Source organism: Plutella xylostella, chromosome 20 (assembly GCF_932276165.1).
Source record: "Plutella xylostella chromosome 20, ilPluXylo3.1, whole genome shotgun sequence".
Taxonomy (NCBI): domain Eukaryota; kingdom Metazoa; phylum Arthropoda; class Insecta; order Lepidoptera; family Plutellidae; genus Plutella; species Plutella xylostella.
In genome coordinates, this window is record NC_064000.1 from 7,475,298 (window position 1) to 7,497,379 (window position 22,082).

General features: G+C 36.6%; 1 protein-coding gene across 2 annotated transcripts in view; it reads right to left on the reverse strand.

Annotated features, from left to right (window-relative positions):
• LOC105395430 (uncharacterized peptidase C1-like protein F26E4.3) overlaps positions 1-21,423 on the reverse strand; it is a 47,303-nt gene extending 25,880 nt beyond the window's left edge. The window contains exons 1-4 of one of the 2 annotated variants that reach the window (XM_048628196.1): positions 21,124-21,423; positions 8,960-8,977; positions 8,345-8,466; positions 5,400-5,586 (exon numbers count right to left, since the gene is read on the reverse strand). In XM_048628196.1, coding sequence (XP_048484153.1) covers positions 5,400-5,586; positions 8,345-8,466; positions 8,960-8,977; positions 21,124-21,134 — 338 coding nt within the window. In that variant the 5' untranslated portion in view covers positions 21,135-21,423. Of the gene's footprint in view, positions 1-5,399; positions 5,587-8,344; positions 8,467-8,731; positions 8,872-8,959; positions 8,978-21,123 lie in introns of both variants that reach the window. The other variant, XM_048628197.1, reaches the window with a different exon arrangement.
• Between the last annotated feature and the right edge of the window lie 659 nt (positions 21,424-22,082).

A 22,082-nucleotide genomic window follows, 5' to 3' on the forward strand; every position in this document is an offset into this window, starting at 1 on the left:
CTCTCCCAAAGCACGCCACTGGATGCGATCTTTAGCTTTCCACATCCAATCATAACCAGACACCTTTCGCAAGTCGTCACCGCATCTAGCTGGAGGGCGTCCCACACTACGTTTGCCTAGTCGCGGCCTCCGGCTCCGAAACTTAGTTTTTGGTAGTATGGAGTGACCCCGCAAAACACTGCATCATCGAGTGACAACCGCACATCACTATAAATAACCGTTGCGATTATCACGGTCATTACGTTACGTTCGATATTTAAAAATATAACGTTAATAATAACATATTATTGTAATTTTGGTATTTTGTGGATGGATGTTCAGGGCTGTTTCAGGAAAAATCAACAAGTACGGAAGGAGTCATAAAGCGCTATTGCAAAATTGGTAAGAATAGTTATTTTGTGAATTTTCAAAAGTCGTAGAGCAAAAGTTGTTTAGAATTTTGCCCTGAGTCACCTCCTTGATGGTTCTAACTATAACCAAAGTCATGTACCTCTAGTAAGATGTAATTGGTTGAGATTAAAATAGTTAATACATACTTAACTAATTATTAGGTACAATATCTCATTTTATAATTGGCTGTGTTTCCAAAATGCCTTTCTTTTTATTTGTGTAATTCAAAACTACTTTTAAGAGATAAGTGAGCAGGTTTGACAAACACAGAAAATTATGCAAATAAAGATAACCTACTAACACAGTGTAGGAACCCTCAAGGACAATTAGAATATAGTAAGTACCTGCACCTGGCTCTCTCGAGTGGAACTAAGCTTGGACCATTTCCCACCACGCTGGTCCACTGCGGGTTGGTGGGTTTACATATCTAGGTGTGCTAAGTCTAGATATGCAGGTTTTCTCACGATGTTTTCCTTCACCGTAAGAGCGTTGGTATACATTGTACTTAAGTTAAAAGAACTCATTGGTACACGCCGGGATCGAACCCGCATCTCTTGCGTGAGAAGCGGGCGCTTACCCGACTGAGCTACCACCGCTCTCTCTCGGAATATATTTATTTCTTTAACAAATAATAATGACTGCCTGTAGTTTAAGAACAAAGTACTAGGTATACCTACCCAGTTTATTTAAAATGTGGCTAGTCAGTTAGATTACCTAGCTTACAACCTAGACCTAGCAACAACAAGTTACCTAACTCGCATCTACACGGCATCTACATTAGCGGCTAGTCACACTAAATGGCCCGTTAACTTCACTAGACGACAGAAAACAATAAAGGAAGTCCTTCGAGCTATGATTAGTGTGAACGAAACCTTATCTAAGATGTGGAGGTCAGAGTAATGTATAGCATAAGTCTACGCCATAGAATATTACGACATAGGGAACACCCAAATATTCCGAAAAACTTTTTTCCGAATTTGATAACCCCGAATATGTAATTTACGAAATATTGAAATACCGATTTTTTTAAATACCGAATTATAATATTCACGAAAATTATAATTTCGAATATTATAATCACGAATATTGTTATTACGATTGTTAAATATACGAATGTTAAAAAATACGATTACTTTAATATACGAAAAATAAAATACCGATTTATTATAATCACGAAAAAGTCAAATCCCGATCGGAAATATGATAATTCGTGATTTTGACAAAAAAACATAAACGTCTTTAAAACTTTAGAACCAAAACCAAAAGATAGGTGCGACGACGAGCAAAGCGAGGAGGAGCGTGTTAGGTGCACATAGATATCGAAAAACAAAGCGGAGCGCAGCGAAGCGGAGCGGAGCGTTTCAAATATAGAGCAAAACAATTGCTAGGATTTTTATGGTGTTTAAACTTAAAAACCTTAGGACCTAAACCTAAAGATAGGTGCGACGACGAGCAAAGCGAGGAGGAGCGTGTTAGGTGCACATAGATATCGAAAAACAAAGCGGAGCGCAGCGAAGCGGAGCGGAGCGTTTCACATAATATAGCTTAAAAAATATTGTTTTTATACGCATGATGCTGCATTATTCATATAACCATTTCTTGTTAACTAAGAAACATTCGGGAATTTGTATTTTCGGAATATTAAAACTTCGGGATTCGTAATTTTAACAATTCGATACAATAAAAAATCGTACTTTTGAAACATCGAAATAATAATATTCGGAAAATTGACTTTCGTCATTTTAATAAATGTGTTGTTTGAAATTTCGTTCATAAACTATTCGTGATTTTCGTTATTCGGAAACTTAAAATTCGGGATTGTGAATTATTCGGAAGTATGAAATTCGAAATTTTAAAAATCGTTATTTTCATATTCGTAAAAAAGTAATTCGGAATTATGTAGTGTACCCTACGACATAAAGTAGGTACAGTCAACGAAAGAGAAAAGTAGCTATCCAACCCCGCTGAAACACTTTATTATTAAAGTAATAGAAGACACTACATAGTCCAGTTAAAACGGTATTGAAAGTGGCTCTGATATGCAACATACATAACTGCCTATGACAAACTTAAAATACTTATCCAAAATCTTTCGAATCAGACTGCGGATTGTAATAAAACGGTATTTAAGTTTTAAGTACGTATAAACATTAAAATGATTATCGAGAGATCAGTGAACTTTTTTGAATGCACACATTAAATAAACTTGTTTGTTTTGATGCACTTACAAAAAGTGAGTGTGTGTTTACAAAAAATATTTAAGTACTTAAATCAAGTACACATTATTTTGTTATATTACTCATACAGGGTGAGTGCAATAACTACCTAACCTACGTCTACCTTAAAATTTACTTCTAGACTAGAAGTATTAGAAGGTAGGCTCTTAAAATTGGAATATTACTTAGCATTTACTTACCAAATAGTTTTGGGAACAACGCTTTTAAGAAATTAAATCGATGGCGCTAACCTACTTATTTGTTTATTAAAATTACTTTATTTTATTTTATTTATTTTTATTTTGGCTTCATACAGTCATAAGTTATGAAAATACCGGTTTAAAGACTTACATACTATTATGGACTCGGAGAGCCGACAATTTAAGTATCAGCACTTTTTTTATAGAAAATGTTTATGACATAGGACCCGAGCCGCTAGCATCCATTTCTCAGAAACTACGTTGACAATACGCGATCAAACCGACTGATGAAACCAATACTTGTAATGTGTATTGTAAGTCGGACAAGGTTAAACCTATTTAGGTTTTCGCGAAGTTTGATTGACTTATTGAATGCACATGCCACGTGTAGTGTATGTGTGTGGCGTCTAGAATTTATTAAGCTAGGTATAAATATAAATACTATCGATAAGCTTTATTTTAGGACGTACTTTCTCTTGTCCCCATGTCACAGTACCTAATCCTAACTAATATTATAAATCCTAACTAATATTATAAATGCGAAAGTAACTGTGTCTGTCTGTCTGTTACTCTTTCACGCCAAAACTACTGAACGGATTTAAATGAAATTTGGTATACATACTAGGCCCTGGGAAAGTAGGCTACTTTTTATCCCGGAATTACTACGGGAAAACTTTTTGAGGCGAAGCGAAGCGCGGGGGAACAGCTAGTATTTAATAAGGGCTAAAGTGAGTCACACATTACCTACGCAGATGCAATAACTTATTTGTATCTATCTGCTACCTGTATCAGCTGTCTATAACGCCTTCTACAGGGTGTTGCAAAAAGGGTATACTAAGCCGAAACCTACATGAGCAGCATGGTATATCTAAGCCCGAAACTAAAATCAGAATTTCAAAATTCGCGAAAAAAAAAACATTTTTTATGGAAACTTTGTTGGTGACCAACAAAGTTTCCATATACCATGGATATACCATGCTGCACATGTAGGTTTCGGCTTAGTATACCCTTTTTGCAACTCCCTGTATACAATAACTATGAAAAAACTCAGCGCAGATAATAATCTAGTAATAAACAATAATCTCATTCTATATTCTGATGCAAATTTTCAGAGTTATGGCACCTAAATGATAGTTGTTCTGTATGGCGTCAAACACACATACACTTTAAACTTTTTATGTAACACCTCTCTTTTTGCGCTGAGGGTTAAAAACTAAATCCCGCGCAGGTGGTAACCTCACCTTTCATTCACCGGCAAAGAAAATACCTACACATTCGCACGTGTTAACCGGATCAAATTGAAAATAGTTCAAATATTTAGGTCAAAAATACCATCAATAATAGTGGGGAATTCATAATGTCGAAACGATCTCAAGGCTGAATTCATTAGTTTTCAGCTTCAGGTATGCTGTATGCTGCTTTGATGTCACTGAAACGCTATGAATCTTGTTTATTGGTTTGCAGTAGCTCGCTAATAGATTAATAGTGGTGTTTTGACAAGAATCTCGTATAGTTAATCGTTCTTGTGATGTATTGCTTTAGAGTTGTATGATTTATTCGATTCAAAGTCTTTTATACCGAAAAAGTGGGGTATTGCGTAGAGATAATCAAATTAAAAAAAAAACGCACTCACGCCTTGTACTAATGTACTCCCTTGCGGGAGAGGTGCATTGCTGCACCCACTTTTCGCCAGAGTGTTGTGTTAGTCCCAATGTAATAGGGGGCGGGCCTATTGCCATTTTACGGGCACATCCAAGACCCGAGAACAAATATCTGTGTTTAAACAAATATCTGCCCCAGCCGGGAATCGAACCCGGGACCATCAGCTCAGTAGTCAGGGTCACTAACCACTACGCCATTCGGTCGTCAAGTGGATATATAACTTATACATAATCAAATTAAATGTATAAGTTATCTTATATATATATCCATAATATTTATTAAGATAACTTGTGTTAATTTTTTTTGGGTTAAATAAACATTTTTTCATTTTTAATTTTTTTAAATAATAATTTTCGTACATAATTTTTTAACCTACAACTACTTATGAAATATATTATATACGAAAACATATCCAGCCAAAGATATTCTAACTAGCTTAAAATATTTTTTACTGTAATATGAATCTTAGTATGTTCTTAAACAGAGCGGATTTATATGAACCTATACATATGTATATTATGTATGAACCTATGTATATTATGGATCTAATCAGATCGGAGGTATTAGGTTCCTCTCGATAAATGCCCAGGAGAAGCTTATGGCCATTTACCGGCGGTGCAGTAGGTAGTATCGGGTAGCCCAGTTCCGGTATTGAGAATTGAATATAAGTCTTTATGGGTCACCACAAATATTAAAATTAAACAATGAACAACAGGCCTTATTGCTAAGAGAGAACCTTAAACAATAGGAATTAAAACGTTATAAAAATTTGTGGGCGGTGTACCTACGTAACATCTACGAACAAACTCACCAAGTCCTCCATCTATTAGCAAATATCTAGATTCTAGAAGGTTCTACGTTTCTAGAAGATGAGGTCATCTACATAGAAGATCCCGGAACGTAACGATCAAGAATTTACCAAAAAACTCACCAGCTATTACAGTCCTCCATCCTAACAGCGCCCGGCATGAACAGCTGGCCACGGTGCCGGCACGGCTGCTTCAGCGGCACCGGGACCTCTTCAGGCCTTCTCCCGAGGCATACTTCAGGGTAGTCAGGGCAGCAGTCGTCGTGCGACGCCGTGTGGTTGCAGAACTGGTCGCAGTAGCAGAGAGTGTCTGGAGAAGAAGGGGGAGTTATAGTGCCGTAAGTAAGCGTTTGTAACGGTGTCTAGGCATAGGGACGCAAGAGGGGCGCGGAAATCACTATATACTCGTATATAGGAAAACGTTACCTTTAGCATATTTATGTAATGGTGGGAAATATAGCGCTGTTGGGTTAGCTTCACCAAACATAAGCAATCGACGCTGCTTATGGATACAAATTAGTGGTATTACACGGTACGGTAGCTGGTCTGGAAAGATCTGGTAGAGAATGCTCTTAGCATTAAGTCCACCTCATTGTACATCTACTTTTGTAAATTAATACCTACTACTTTTGCAATAAAAGCATAAATAAATAAATAAATAAAAAATCTGAATGGCAAGAAAGTAATTCATGGCCAATTTCTAAAAAGTCTTAGTGGTTCAGAATATCGACGCCTTCGGCTCGCACAATATATAAGACAAGAAAGATGCTATGCATTCCTGTAACCTATAATTAGTTTAACCTAGTACATTACATGCGTGAATTGTGCACTAAATTACGTAATTAAAGTAATTCTACGTCTGCTTTGTCTGACAATGACGATGATGCGACGGCATTGGCCCATATAAAGAACTGAACTGAACTAAACTATATCAAATAGTTACCTAGAATTGTTGGCAGCACAGTAAGATCATACGTTTGTACTAATGTAGATGTTGTGCAATGGGCATGCGTTGTTTGTGAGCAGTACGAATGATAATGTACCCATAGGGATATACAGGTTGACAAAAATGCTAAGCGGAATCTTATGGCAAGAGAAATCTGTGGGGGACTCGGATCACTGTATAATTTTTGGCTTCGTTTTTAGTCAAATTTTCAGAGTGAATTTACCTGTCATACTTAACCGTTTCCAGATTTTTGCTGAAAAACTGCTCTAGCAAAAAGCTTAGTAGTACTTCCAAGTCAAGAGAATATAAAATGTGAAAATAAGTTTTAAAAAATTACGATTATTACTCTCTTCCGAATCTAACCTGAGCACCCTGTATATACCCCCTTGCTCTACAACAATCGGTATTGATTGAAAACATGTGCGCATCGCACTGTAATGATAACCTTTCGATGCTGACCGATACCGATACGCGAGCAGATCATAACTGTGTGACTCAGATTGATAGATTTATTAGTCGGGATTTCAGTTGAACTATTACTCACCAGAAAATGTAAGTAATACTTAGATAAATAAACATCATTATACGTGAAATAAAGAGGATTACTTGTTCAGCAACTCCTTCACTGTCAAAGCTGTGGTACTCTGGAACGCTCTTCCCGAGGAAATACGACGAGCACCTTCTGTTGCCTCATTCAAAGATAGGGTCAGGATACACTATTTGAATTCACTGAACAGTTGATTATAAATATAAGTTGTTAGTATTTATTTATGTATTTATGTAAACGAGTTTATGTAATATATAATATGTAAGTTTATTATAGGTAAAGATATATATATATATATAAATAGATTTTGTATTGTGTTGTTTTATTTATTTATATAGTATGTACAGTTTATGTAGTATACCTTGCACCTCTACTCCCATTAATTATGTTAAAATTGTCTCTTCCATCCAAAGGTTGTCTGGTAGAGATTGCTTTAAGCAATAAGGCCGCCTTTTTTGTACTATGTTATGTATATAAGTTGTGAAATGTAATGTGTTTTTAATGGTGCAAAATAAAGAGTATTCTATTCTATTCTTCCTCTTAGCGATTCGTGATAATCGTGATAAACATTAGCTATAGGTACCTCAACCTGTAAGTATAGGTTTTGTTATATTTGACCGTGGTGAAAGGATTAACCAGTTAGACTAGCGATTATAAACTTGTTACTCATTGAAGTTCTTATTATTTTCAATAAAATAAAAATCCTTAAAACACCACATCAAACAAATACACATTCTCCAAATAGCTAAACGCTTTTGGTACAAGCTATTTCCAGGTTAATTACGATGAAGCAGCTATTTCCAGATGTTGATAAATTGCAGGTGGATTTATTTATTATTGGAGTGTTTGATGGTCGGATTCCGGCACAGTCGATGCACCTCACCGCTTTTAGAATCGGATCGATCAGTCTTTTTACGATGGGAAAAAAACAAATGCATTTTTTCTTTTTTTTAAACTTACAATCATTGGTAGTCTAATCTTATTACTTAATTAAGTAAGTAATCTTATTATTTTGCAATGCTTTAATTCTCGGTTAGTAATTAAATTATCTGTGGTTGATTTTTTAATTCTGTGGCTAGTAATCGAACCCTGGTAGTCGAATAAATGTACTCGTGCCTATATTCGAGCCAACGAGCGACGTGACGCTGCTTTGCTAATGTTCGGTGGTGGAAACCGCTCAGCTCTTAGAGACCCAGTAGTTAGCAAAGTTGAGCCAGTTTTTCATACATAGTATACAGGGTGTTGCAAAATTGGTATACTAAGCCGAAACCTACATGTGCAGCATGTTATATCTAAGCCCGAAACTGAAATCAGAATTTGGAAATTCGCGAAAAAAAAATCTTTTTTTCCATAGTAAAAGTCACGTGACCAACAAAGTTTCTATGGAAAATGAAAAAAAAAATTCGCGAATTTTCAAATTCTGATTTCAGTTTCGGGCTTAGATATAACATGCTGCACATGTAGGTTTCGGCTTAGTATACCCTTTTTGCAACAACCTGTATAGTTTGCGGTGGAATGGTCGGAGTTGGTAACCGTCAGCTCTTAGAAGAAGGGCTTTACAAAATTACAACTAACCCAGTATCCGATGTGCGCAGGAGTCTCTGCGGTCGCTACAGCACTCGTTGGTGCGACCGCAGTACGGACCTGGAGGCAGGTCCGGGCCCCAGTACGCGCCCGCCAGGGACAAACAGCTGACGAATATTGTAGTACTACCCCTCTTACAAAGTGTATGTAATATGAAGCTCTGCTTTGGTTTTTACGAACACGAGCTGTAACTTCTGTATTACGGATTTATGAGCATCGTTAGATACCTACGCCCACCAATTAACAATCCATAGCGTCGCTCGCCAGTCCAAAATCTACCAGATCCATACAATTACGTCAAATTTGACGCTGCTTAAGAATTCGGTGGTGATAACGGCATAGCTCTTAAAGAAGAAGGAAGTAAGCCCAACAACTAACCCAGTATCCGGTGTGCGCAGGAGTCTCTTCGGTCGCTGCAGCACTCGTTAGTGCGCCCGCAGTACGGCCCTGGAGGCAGGTCCGGGCCCCAGTACGCGGCCACCAGAGTGAGACAGCTGACGGCCGCCAGCAGGTGGAACCTGGAAGAGAGAGGGTGAAGTTAGAGAGAGATGGCAGTAAGAAGGGTTGCTGTCAGTAGTTAGTGACGCCAGAGACAAATAGCTGACGGCAGCCAGGAGGTGGAACCTGGAAGAAAGAGTGGAGTTAGAGAGAGATGAAGTTATAAGTCGGTAGACTGCCGACCCGTTGGTCCGATGACATTAGGAGAGTGACTGGACCAAACTGGAAGAGTGTAGCACAGGACCGTGGTACTTGGCATAACATGGAGGAAGTCTCTGCAGTGGGTTGACATAGGCTGATGATAATGAAGTTATAAGGGGGTTTGCTGTCAGTAGTGACGAGAGCTCTTGCCAGGAAGTGGAGCCTGGAGGAGAGCGGGTGGAGTTAGAGAGAGATGGAGGTATAACGAGGTTTGACATCAGCAGTACTTGTCGCTGCACGGATTCGTTATAGACTTAGATAAACGTCACTATATCGCGCCATATATACGGCGCAGTAATAGGTGGGACGCACATTAGATGAGTTTATCCACGTCGTTAACAAACCCGTGCCGCTGCCGCAGTATAATCACAGACAAACGTTTAACTAAACATAAGACAGCTCAGCATAATGTCTAGGTTATGCTACAACTAGTAACATCAATTTTGTAATGAAGGAAAAATGATCTTAATAATTTTGGATGCATGGCCCACCCTTCTTAATACTCTAGTAGGGCCTCTACACATTATTATAAGATAGGAACGTAGTGAAACTTGTATTTGTAACATCTTATTCAGGGTGTCTAGTACAGGTTTGATAGTTTGGCGAAAACTATAAAAGTTTACGTTTTCTCGCATACTAAGTGGTGCCTCTTGCGTAAACTATCATTAAACTTTTGACAGATAATGTATGCAGATGACAGGAGAAAACGTTATCTTTTTAGTTTTCAAAAATAGCAAATCCCGTACTTGGGGCCCTGGTTTTTTCTATTTTTTTCTGTGCAAGCGTTAATGTTTCCCAGTATTTAGTAAATCTTAACTGCTTATCAGCCAAGAGCGGTAATGTAGGCCACAGAGTATAATGCGGCGTGGTTTAACGACAGTATAAATTGCAATCACAGATAAGAACCTAAGAGCCATGCTGTCGATTGTTCTGTGAAAGCGCGGGGAAAGGCGGTGAATGACCTGTCAAGTTTGTTGGATTGGATGTCTATATTAAATTACGGAAAGGCCTTTATAGGCTAGATCTAGATTCTAGAATATCAATATTAATTCAATTTAAATTAATGATTGTTAATTCTAGGTTAGGAATTGATAGCCTCCTTTGGTAGTAACATCACCATCTCTAATGATTCCTCGACCCAAAAGTGCCTGTAAGTTGTCGATAAGATCGCCTATTGTGTCATTTATTTCCAATGTGTAATTTTTTTTTTGTATCAATAGAGTAATAAGTATTCTATTCTATTCTCTATCATTTTTATTAGCACTGTGTATTAAGCATATCAATGGTGATAAAAAATAATTAGATACTTACCAAATCCTAATCTTATTTGGTTCCAATGTCCTTCGAATAAAGAAGTAAGTATAATACTTTACAATATAGTACAAAAGTGAGTGATTTTTACGACGGATACAGCATAAAAAGACATGTTCCTACATATTAAATCTCAAATGAGTTACCACCATCCCATTACGTTTAGACGCTCGCTAAATCATAGCGGCGGCATTTGGCCTGCGGGCTCAGGCCTAGTTCAAATGTCAGGGAATGCACCGTTCGTCGGATTAACTGCATCCGCTAACAGATCTACAGATATATCAGCTATCTACTTTCACAGGTTGCACTTGGGTACCTGTGGAGATTTAGCCCTAGTTTCACCATAGTCTGTTAGATCATTAACACCCCTGTTACAATGTTAAGTGTCATCTAAAATTAAATTTGTATATTGAATTCTTGACAGATGTGTCAAAAGTCTACAACTAATCCCTTGTTATAATCTATGGTTATAAAGTAACAGAGTATGGTGAAACTAGGCCTTAATGTATTGCGTCCACCGATCGTTATCGTACGTATTGGACCAAACGGATTGTCATAAATGTATAGAGGAACAGAGTCGGTAATGCCTAAGTGTACGCACTTGTGTGAATTTCTATACAAATACTGAATGCGATGCGTCCGTTGCGATGCCGAAAGCTGGACACCCCAACGTCGATGATACAGCGCTCGAGAAAGAGATTTAAATGAAAATAGCTGTCTTATAGCTAAAAGCGATCACAGGCAGACTTACGATAAACAAAAACACAGTTTCCAGCCCATATAATGTCCATACACCAGCGTAAAATTAACGCCTTCATAATATATATGTCGCAGGTATCTGGTTTAATCTCCTGTTTGATTGAACCGCTAGCCCGTTCATTGGATGACGCTATTCAGTTGTATGACTAGGCCGAACGTTGATTGTACAAGCGTCACAAAACGTCCAACTAGTTAGCGGACTTAAAATCAGTCAGGTGGTGAATAAAACAAATATGGCGTCTAACAGCGAACAGCTGACACAAAAAGCACTTGTATTGTTATTTTTTGCAAATAAATTAGCTTTAAAGTGCGTTATTTATGTTAAAATAGTGTGACAACATGGATGTACCTATTATTACACCGCCGGCGGATAGTTTCAAAGAAAAATAAACCGGCCAAGTGCAGGTCGGGCTCGCGCACAAAGGGTTCCGTAGTAAGCACAATAACTTAACCAAAATTACAGTTAAATCAACCTATCTCAAAAACTATAAGAGATACTTTGATCAAACCAAAAATCGTTGAAAGAGTTAATTAGCATGCATCACCTCTATTTTTTTTAGAATTTTATACCCCGTAGTTATAAAAATAGAGGGGGGGGACATACTTTTTACGACTTTGAGAGCTGATATCTCAAAAACCGTTCACTTTAAGAAAAATGTTTTTTAGAAAACTTTATATCATTTTAAAAGACCTTTCCATTGATACCCCACACGGGTATGTACATCGAAAAAAAAAATTTCATCCCTCAGTTACATGTATGGGGGGCCCCACCCCCAATTCTTTTTTTTACTATTTAGTGTCATATTTTTGTAGCGGTTCATACAACACATATTCCCATCAAATTTCATCACTGTAGTACTTATAGTTTCCGAGTAAATCGGCTGTGACAGACGGACAGACGGACAGACGGACAGACGGACATGACGAAACTATAAGGGTTCCGTTTTTGCCATTTTGGCTACGGAACCCTAAAAATGTGCTGAAACTGGATAATTATGAACAACAATATCAAGGTACGTTTATTGTTATTATTTAGTTAATTTGTGAGATGAGAGCTTTGTAACATAGTCTTTTTGTTGACTCTTGTCTGGTCATGTTCATCCTAACCAGACATTACAAAGTTGCTATTCTATATCCTATTTAACGACTTCGCTGAATAACGTTCAGTCAAGACGTTGGACGTTACAGTCAACCACTTGACGAGTTGTTCTTTAGTCATTCAACTGAGTAGCGTCATCCAATGAACGGGCTAGCGGTTCAATCAAACAGGAGATTAAACCAGATGCCTGCGACATATACATACTTATAAGCATACGAATATATATGTATATGCTATACGTACGATGTAAGTATATTCTCATATTGCACACATTTCGAGAGGTGCCATAAATTTTTATCCACAGATGGACATTTACGGGCTTAAAAGTTACTTTGTTGGATTTATTGATGACAGATTTGGGAAAACGAATGTAGAAAATATACCTAATACTCAAATCACAGGACCTGTCGCACCATACAAAAGAATTAAACGAGGGTCCAAACTTTCTTTTCCAAAAATTTACATAGTACCTACCTAATACCTAATACTACGTAAGTATATAAATTATTAAATTTATTGGAGAGTTTATATAATACATATATGTATTATTATTATTTGAGGGTTATCCGCTGGTTATTCGGATCACATTAGTGAGTTGTTATTGCGTAATCCTATAAAATAAGTAGTAAAAAATTATTATGTGTAGGTATAATGTGTATCTTTTTCTGTTTTCAGTAAGGTAAATTAAAATACTGCTGACATAATGACAACGTTTTCGATAGGTAGGTATTCTAGCAACAGGTAGCTATCAAAGATATTTAAATCCGAGTACTTAATCCCAAAACGGTAAGAATATGTTTACTTTGGCTGAGTGGGAAGTGTCAAGTACAGTCTGCCAGCTAGCGAGTAATTTCGAAAGATTTTAAAACTTACTTATATACATTTTCAAATAATTAGTTTGGTAACAAAAATTTGAGTGCAAAAGCCATAGATGCGGAGGTTTTCCTTAAACTTTGTTATCCAGGTCCCAGTTATCCAGGTTTCGCTTTATTATTAACGTATAATACGCGCGAATTGTAGATAAACCAATAGTTAATTATGTTAAAATTATAAAAATAAAAAAAACACGCACTCACGCCTTGTACTAATGTACTCCCTTGCGGGGTAGGCAGAGGTGCATTGCTGCACCCACTTTTAGCCAGAGTGTTAAGTTCGTCCCAATGTAATAGGGGGCGAGCCTATTGCCATTTTACGGGCACATCCAAGACCCGAGAACATATATCTGTGTTTAAACAAATATCTGCCCCAGCCGGGAATCGAACCCGGGACCATCGGCTCAGTAGTCAGGGTCACTAACCACTACGCCATTCGGTCGTCATTGTTAAAATTATCTCCTCCATATAAGGGTTGTCTGGTAGAGATTGCTTTAAGCAATAAGGCCCCTTTTGTATGCTGTTTTATTTTGTTAAAAATAAGTTCATGGTGCAAATAAAAGAGTAAGAACTATTATACTTATTCTATTCTAAAGCTACTTTAAGGTGACTGTACAGCGTCAAGTGTGCACAAATTATTATCGGGTACCTGTTAATATGTGAACGAATCTGTGCAACCTTGAAGTTTAGTCACTCGACTTTACAGGTATCTCACAAGGTAGGCAAGGCACTCGTCATCCGTTTTATTTCCGTAAATATAGGCTTTTATACCTTGTTTCACGGGGAAAGACATCTGATACAAACAATAACTACCCTTATTCGAATGTAATAAGGGTCCTGTCAGATGTCTTTCCTCGAGAAAAAAGGTATAGTACATTTTTCACATGGGGAAATGTCTAAGAGTTAATACACTCACGAGCAGTGAAGAAGTTCCAGTGAGAAAAGCACCAAATTACTCCTATACGGCAAACCTGTTTACGACAATAAAAGAAAATACAACTAACGAGGCTTAGATATTAAGTGAATAAACCGCCCCGAGACATAACTGACGAAAATGTGCCCATGATGCTAGCAGCATTACCTCGCTGCACAGCCAGGGATATTCTTTGCATCAGGTATGCCCCAGAGCGGTTGTCGTAGCGTCGACTCCTCAAGCGGTCACCGATCGCCCTTACGAAGGCCTTTCCCTGTTCACCCCAGACCCCCGCGGTCTCCAACGCCAACGGGACAAAGATGTAGGTGGCCATCAACCTGTTTACTGGCTGTCCACGACACAGGCCTAGCCTAGTGTGGTAGCCATATCACCACATTTAATTTTTTACCAAACAGTACAACCTATATTTGTTGTATCTTCATAATCTTTAATTTAAACAAATATTTTTAATTTTCATTTTCAAATGACGCCGTTTGCGATATTTAAGTAAGTACATTAAACAGCGCATCAGAACAGAATATTGCCAACCAAAAACGCAAGCAAATTCAAAACGGTCTTATTTTGGGACAGTCATTTTATAAGTGGAACTTTTTTATAGCCCGTGAGTGTACTTTGACCTGCCGATGGCAAGTGCATTGATAATATTCTACCCTGCATGGTGTGGTGAAAGTTGGCAACAGATTAGTCACAGTTTCTCAAAGATAGCTTTGAACCTGTGAAGACCTAGGTCATACATGTAGGTAATATACTAAGTACGTATCTGCAGAGAGATGTGATTTAGTGCAATTTATCATTAATGCAATATTTATATAGAAAAATACAAACAATTATTTAGTACTTCTTTGAATTTTTCTATGAACCCCTGAAAATACAAGAGGTCAGCAACATTTCTGACCAATTATCGCATACCATAAGTTTTGTTATGGCTGTACCGGATTACCATAGCTTTGAAAAAAAACCTGAAGCCAATTCGTTAAGAATAAAGTATGAGTTTTATATTCTTCACAAAAAAGTGCTTAAATCTCATAAATATAAAAAAAAAACAAAGAGCATAATTGTAAAATAAAACAATTTAGGTTCTCCATTTCAAATTTATGAATGAATGAGTTAAAATAATACTACAATATTATACTTACTGTTTACGATTTGATTACACGTTATGAGTTACATTTGTTTCAAATAGAGGCGGGTGTATATAAAATACAGCGGTCCAGATTACATACATAAAGTAATAAAACGTTTTAAAGTATCATAAATTATTGCCGAAGTTCTTTCAATTTATACCTCCAATTTGTGGCCCTGTTCTTGTTTTGTAGCAGTGTTAAATTGATTTGTGGTCATTGTTGTGTTTTTTATTTTGTTAAGATTTAAATCGGAACCGCCTAAAGGTCCACTTATCGATATCGTATCTACAAACGGATTTTCTATACAAAGAATACTGAATGCGATGCGTCCGTTGCGTACGATGCTGAAAGGTGCCGCTTACAACCTTAAAACGGGTAAAATTTAGAGTCCGACAACGCTAGCTTCGCGACAGACACAAGTGCCAACACAAAAAAGCGTGTGGTTGATCTAAGTAAGTCTTTACTTACCTACTAATTTTTATGAAGTTTACTTAAATCTACCATGGCGCCAAGCCAGGTCATTGACTCATAACATAAGTACTTACAAACATCCATACGGACAGACTTCCACACACTTTAGTATTTGTACAGACGTGACAATGTCGTTCGACGTTATTGACAATGCAACGAATTGAAAGAGGGTCACTTTAGCTTACGAAAAAGTAAGCCTCGACGACTGGCGCTAACCATGGCTCTATCTGCCCTCATCATAATCACGACCCATTACGTCCCCACTGCGGGGGCACGGGTGTCCTTCTAACGAAGGAAGGGTTTAGGCCTAGTCCACCATGCTGGCCTAGTGCGGGTTGGTGGACCCCAACACAAGCAAGCTTGTGCTGAGAGAGTGGTCGGGTAAGTGTGCAACCCGACTGTCAGATGTTTTCAAGCCGTCCGAAGGCCTAGATTAAGCTTAACGACTCTACTGCCGAAGCAGCAGTCTGCCCGTATTCCTTAATTCCGAGTGGGACTGGTTGTTTAACCGAGTACCTGTCAACTTAGTGCCAATTTCTCCACAGTGGGTTAGAGCATAACCAGGGATTATTGCTTGGCTTTTGACACATCTGTCAAGAAGGAGTCATCTCTCCATATTAATATGGAGATGACGTATAATTGATCAACCTTTGACTGGTTACGATTTAACCGACTATTGTGTATTTGGAGCTAGAGCGTTATTACTTAATATAAATAACTTTTTACTGACTAATGTAAATTCAAAAACGTTCGTGTTGAATGTAAGGATATATAAATTTTTATTATTAAGTTACTTTCATATTATGTATATTCATTAATATATGTTGTGTTTTTGGTATTTTTTTCTAACAGCCAAAAAGCTACAGAATACAGGGGCTGGTTGCATTAAACGTAGTAAGTACCTACCTCATTTTCTTTCGGTAACGAGGTACGTTTACGTCCTAAGAGACTGTTCGGGCCACATTGTGAATACAATGAAAACTTCAGAATGTAAGTAGGTAAGGTTAAAAACGTAAATAAAATTAACACTTAAAAAAACAATTTTAGATGGAAAAAATATGAGTCAAGTTAATTAAAAACCCTATGTTATTATGTATTTTATGAACGTACTAGAAAATGATATTATGTTTCTGCAAAAGGAAAAAAAAGGAGGTACCTACTAATTTGAAAAAGGAAAAACTAAATACACACACACACATGCACTCACGCCTTGTACTAATGTACTCCCTTGCGGGGTAGGCAGAGGTGCATTGCTGCACCCAGTTTTCGGCAGTGTATGTTAGTCCCAATATAATAGGTGGCGGGCCTATTGCGATTTTACGGGCACATCCAAGACCCGAGAACAAATATCTGTGTTTAAACAAATATCTGCCCCAGCCGGGAATCGAACCCGGGACCATCGGCTCAGTAGTCAGGGTCACTAACCACTACGCCATTCGGTCGTCAAAAACTAAATATAGTCACTTTATAATTAATTTAATAGAAATACACAAAATATACATAAATATACTATAAATTATATTAATATATATAAATTAATAATAATTAAGTACATAGTTGATATACAATTATAATTATACTAGGTACTAGGCACATTGCTAATAAGTGACATGTAGACTTGTAGAGTGCTTCTTATAAAATGCCATCATAAAAATGCCATAGCGTCTACCGATAGTACCAATAAAAAATAAACCTTATCGCGTCTCCATCACCACTATGGCATGTAATACTGAAATATGATATATTATAGAGCTTAATTTTGATTGTTTGTTGCGTCTAGTCTTGAAAGAATCTCGAGGTCGCATTGATAATGGAACACATAGTTACTATAATGTTAGCTGTTCGTTGTGTGTGATCTTCTTATCTCATGCATTCCTGGTCATTAATTAACAAAGCCTTGGTATATTTTGACAAGGTTTTGGACTTTTGGTGTATGTTAATGGGGAATTATAAAACGAGCGAACAAAAAAAAACTTTGCGACTGATGATGAGATACTGTTTTAATAACTTGAGCGGCATGAATTTGAGGAAGCGAAAAATTAACTAAACTGCCGACGAATATTGATTTATAATAAAATCCAGAACGAGCTTACAAAAAGTGGACTGTGATAAATCCATTTCAGATATTAAAATTTTATCCGAGCGACTTAATTACTAAGTGAGCGACTGGAAATACCGAGAGGGCAACTTCAATATTAAGATATATTCGATTTTTCTAAGTGAGGTTATACTATGCGAACTACTAAAAAGTTCACTTTGAGCAAATTTTTGTATGCTGCTTTATTAATGATTATTGGTTACTGATATTCTATTTGAGGGCTTATGTTTTTTTATTTTGATACGCTTTTTAATGAAAACTACAGATTTTTAAATGCACTGGCAAAAATGATCGTGCGACTGTCCCGAATTTTTCAATAGATAATAATATGTATGCAAACACTTTTTGGGGCTAGCAATTCGGCTCAAACTAACAACACCACCACTGGAAGCAAAAATGATACCCATTGGACAAAAAAGAAAACGAGGCCGGCCCAATAAATCCAAGCCCGCACTTATTTTCCAGTGACGATGAGTAGTAGGGCTCCTCATACCTATCAATGTTTCTTAGTATTAATAAGAAGTTTTTTTTTAGTTGACTGAAGCGTCTTATTTTAAACATTGTTTTATTTAATTACCCTTATATTTCAATAATAAAATTTCTCAACTAATAGAATAGTGTTTCTTCAAATAGTTATTTCATATTATTTTTATTTTTTAAATGTGAGCTCATTATACTCTGCTCATTAGTGTATTTTTCAAAGTGGTTTTTGTATTCGAAACACTTCATTTAAAATAAAATGCCGCTCAGTACAAAAAATACATTTGCCAAATATTGAAAAAAATGCAGGACGTAACGTTGACACTCAAACAAATATTAGGTCGCTCTAATATTATGAAGCTGCTCATTTTGTATTTTAAGTAACTCAAATTAATGTTTGTAAGTTGCTGTTCTGTTGATTTCTCGTCATTCGCAGTCAGTCGCTCACTTAGTAATTCTATAACCCAAATTAATTAATTTTGACACTTAGAACTGTAATTTACAGTCACTCGTTTTATTGCTACCCTATGTTAATTAGGAGACTGGGATGTTACACTCACGAGCAAAAAAACAGTTCCTCTAACATAATCCCTTTTAAAAATAATAGGAATTAAAAAAAAATCTTTATGTCTTAATCTTTCAGTAGGTAATATTCTGGTGAGCTTTTAAATGTTTTTCAATATTGCAGACGGCGTCATTAAGCTAGCCTTTCCCGCTTAGAAGTAACTTGTTAAGTACTTTTCTCACTGCAAGTTTTACATTGCCCGGGAGTGCGACTACTCTACCTACGACTTACTACGTCAGTGTTATTTTATTGTTGACCTAATTCACTTTTGTTGGTGTTGAGTGTTGACGTTATTGTTGCAAAGCTTTGTTGATCTCTATTTACCTATCTTATTCCCGCCAGCCTCAATTCCTTAAGGTTTATCACTTATTAACTTATAATTAATGTTATTTAACAATTAAACATTCGTTATTTACCTTTAAAAGTTAGTTATGGTTTATAAAATAAAATGCTCCAATTCCTAGACCGACTTTAGTCGAGTGGCTAAGAATGACGCTATCAGGTGATAAGAATATGAACCTAAAACTAATACGGTGCAAAGTTCACATTGAGTCAGCGACAGACTGAAACCAGACACCTGTCTGCATAAACAATACCTTATTCTTTGTCGCAAATTACGATCACCTGCTTTTGAATGGGAATGCTCAGGAGGGTTACTCTATACTGACGAAAAACGAACAAACGAGAGCTGCTGTGCAATCGGCACGTTTAATAGGTACAACGAGATAGAGGCGTGGCTCGCGCAGCAGCTCTCTGAAAGTCCTTTTTTCGTGATATAGAATGACCCCCCAGTAACTGACAGTGTTTACACCTGAGAGTATCACGTTAAGCAGAACTTGAGTATGGAATGCAGTGCTACGATTGGCTAAATCACGGCATGAACGATCACAGGCTGATGATGATGATAAGTCAAGTTACGTGAATCGCAGTAAGTATAAAATAAGCTTTGATTCATTGTAAAAAATTAGAAAGGTAAGTAGGTCCTTTGAAGAAATGAAGTAAATAGGAACAACAAAGGTTGTCTGGTAAAGATTTATGTAAGCAATAAGGCCGCAATAGGATGTCTGGTTGAGATTGTAAGCAATGAGTACAAAACTACTGTTTTTTATACTTATTTTTGATGCAAATATTGTACCTATTGTATTGTAATAACAAATGTATCAGTATTTGAACCCGAGACCGACTCAACGACCAAACAAACGCATTGAATAAACCTGCCTAGGGTAAAGCGACCTAATATGGGAGGCTTTGAAAAGATGCACCGTCTTTGAATGATAATGGTGGCGTGACGGTTGTATCTGTAACGGTGGTTTGTGGTACTTATTTAGTTTCATTTAAGTAAATGACATTTGTGAAGAAAATCGAGAACGTAAGTAAGGGTGGGTTGCACCATTTAACTTTAACTATAACAGACGTCAAATCTCTTGAAGATTGATCTGTCTCGCCAACCCACCCTAAGTAAAGTAAGGTGTTTTTAAGATTGAGCAACAATAATTGTAGGCTGTATTGAATTGGTATTAAATTAGTACTATTGTTGTACCTGTGACTTAATAGCTCGTAAGTAACTCTTTTATTTTAACAAAGGTTGGTTAGAAGAAATTGCTTTTTGGCAATAAGGTTCGCCGTTGTATGCTTTTACTGTGTTTTTCAACTGTTATGTATGTATGTTTCTGTGTACAATAAAGTGTTAAAATAAATAAACGTTGGTAGCATTGAGGGCCTTAAAAGAACGAATTTTTATGAAATTTTGTTTAGATTATCACATAGGCTGATGTTTATCCCGGAACTTTCAAGGGAAAACTTGATAATTCGTAGCGTAGCTCGCGGGCTAAACCTTGTTAAAGAATAGTTACTCGTAAGATGTTATGATAATCATCATAATGTGGTTAATCTTATCATTATCAACCACTTCCTTTGCTTGATACACAAATTCTTAAGTCGTTGTTATTGTCTGATAGCGATTTTAGTATTTTTGTGACGTATTTTTTCTTATTTGCGTAGGTGCCTCAGTTCTTGAAAACATACAAAATTGAAGATAACTATTTATTATTCAAAAATAAGTAATAGGTTGACACTCTCATAAATAACTTTAATTCCAATTATTAAAATAAGATTCTGGTTTTTATTGATAAAATATCCTAAGTAAGTAAATATAGATTTTCAAATTATATTTTGAACTTATTACATTCCCTACTAACATGCGAAAGAAAGTAAATTTCGTTAAGTATCCTCCTGGAAAATTCAACAGAATTTCCCTAATATTTTACAAATAAAATAACCCATATTTACTGTCAGTTTCAGAGTTAAAGTTAACTAAAAGAACAATATAAGCCTTTCATAATTAAGTTAGGTACTTACGTGTTAGCCATGTCGATGCGGATTTCAGATGTCAAACAAAATAATTTGTCACACTAACAAGAATGCAAATTTTCACAGCCCGTTTTAAAATTCATTTGTACACAAAAACGTGCTTATTGTTACCGATCCATATTTTTTTCTGAGCACAAAATTTCATTAAAAACACTGGCCAGAAATATATTTAAAAAAATAATCACTTTTAAAAACTTTGCAAAGAGCGCGCGCGTGTGTCAAAATTTAAATTTCGAATAGCGTCAGTTTGGCGCGAAAGTTGCGTGAACACTGCGCTATGGCGGGAAAGAGATCGTTTTAATAAGGCGCGAATCTTAGGTATAGCCTGTAGTTAGGTATACCTGTATTAAAATCGGAAATAATGTCTCATTCTCCTTTTGAGAACTGATTCAGAGATGACGTCGTTATTGCGTTTATAAATAAATTCATAGTAGAGTATGACTGGGTGTTTTTCTCTCTCGCATCAAAATAATGATTTCATGAATGGGTACGAGTAATAAAGTAAATCATTAGAGAACTTTTACGTAGAGAACTAAAGTAACAGACGGCTTTAGCAATAGACCTGTCATATCTGCCGAAGAACCGACAGGTGCCTGACGGTAGGAGAACACAAGTTCTAGAGAGCCCAGCAGTGGACAGAAAAAAAAATGCTGATGATGATGACGATCACGGGGTGTACCTGCGTAGTAGCGAACCTACAAGAGTGCATACCTTATTTTAATCAATCGATAATCAAATTTAATTCTAACTTCGGAAGCTGCAACAAACCCTATAAGTAAGTTACTTAGATATAACTTAATTTAAGTATCAGTTTTATTACCAACCTATCTCTAGTTTTTTCTTCTCTACCTACTTACCGAAAAATATTTCTCAACTTTCGCAGTTTGCTGAATCTACGCACCTTATTTTTTTTTTGCATATTGGCTATTAAATTTGTATTGTCTTGT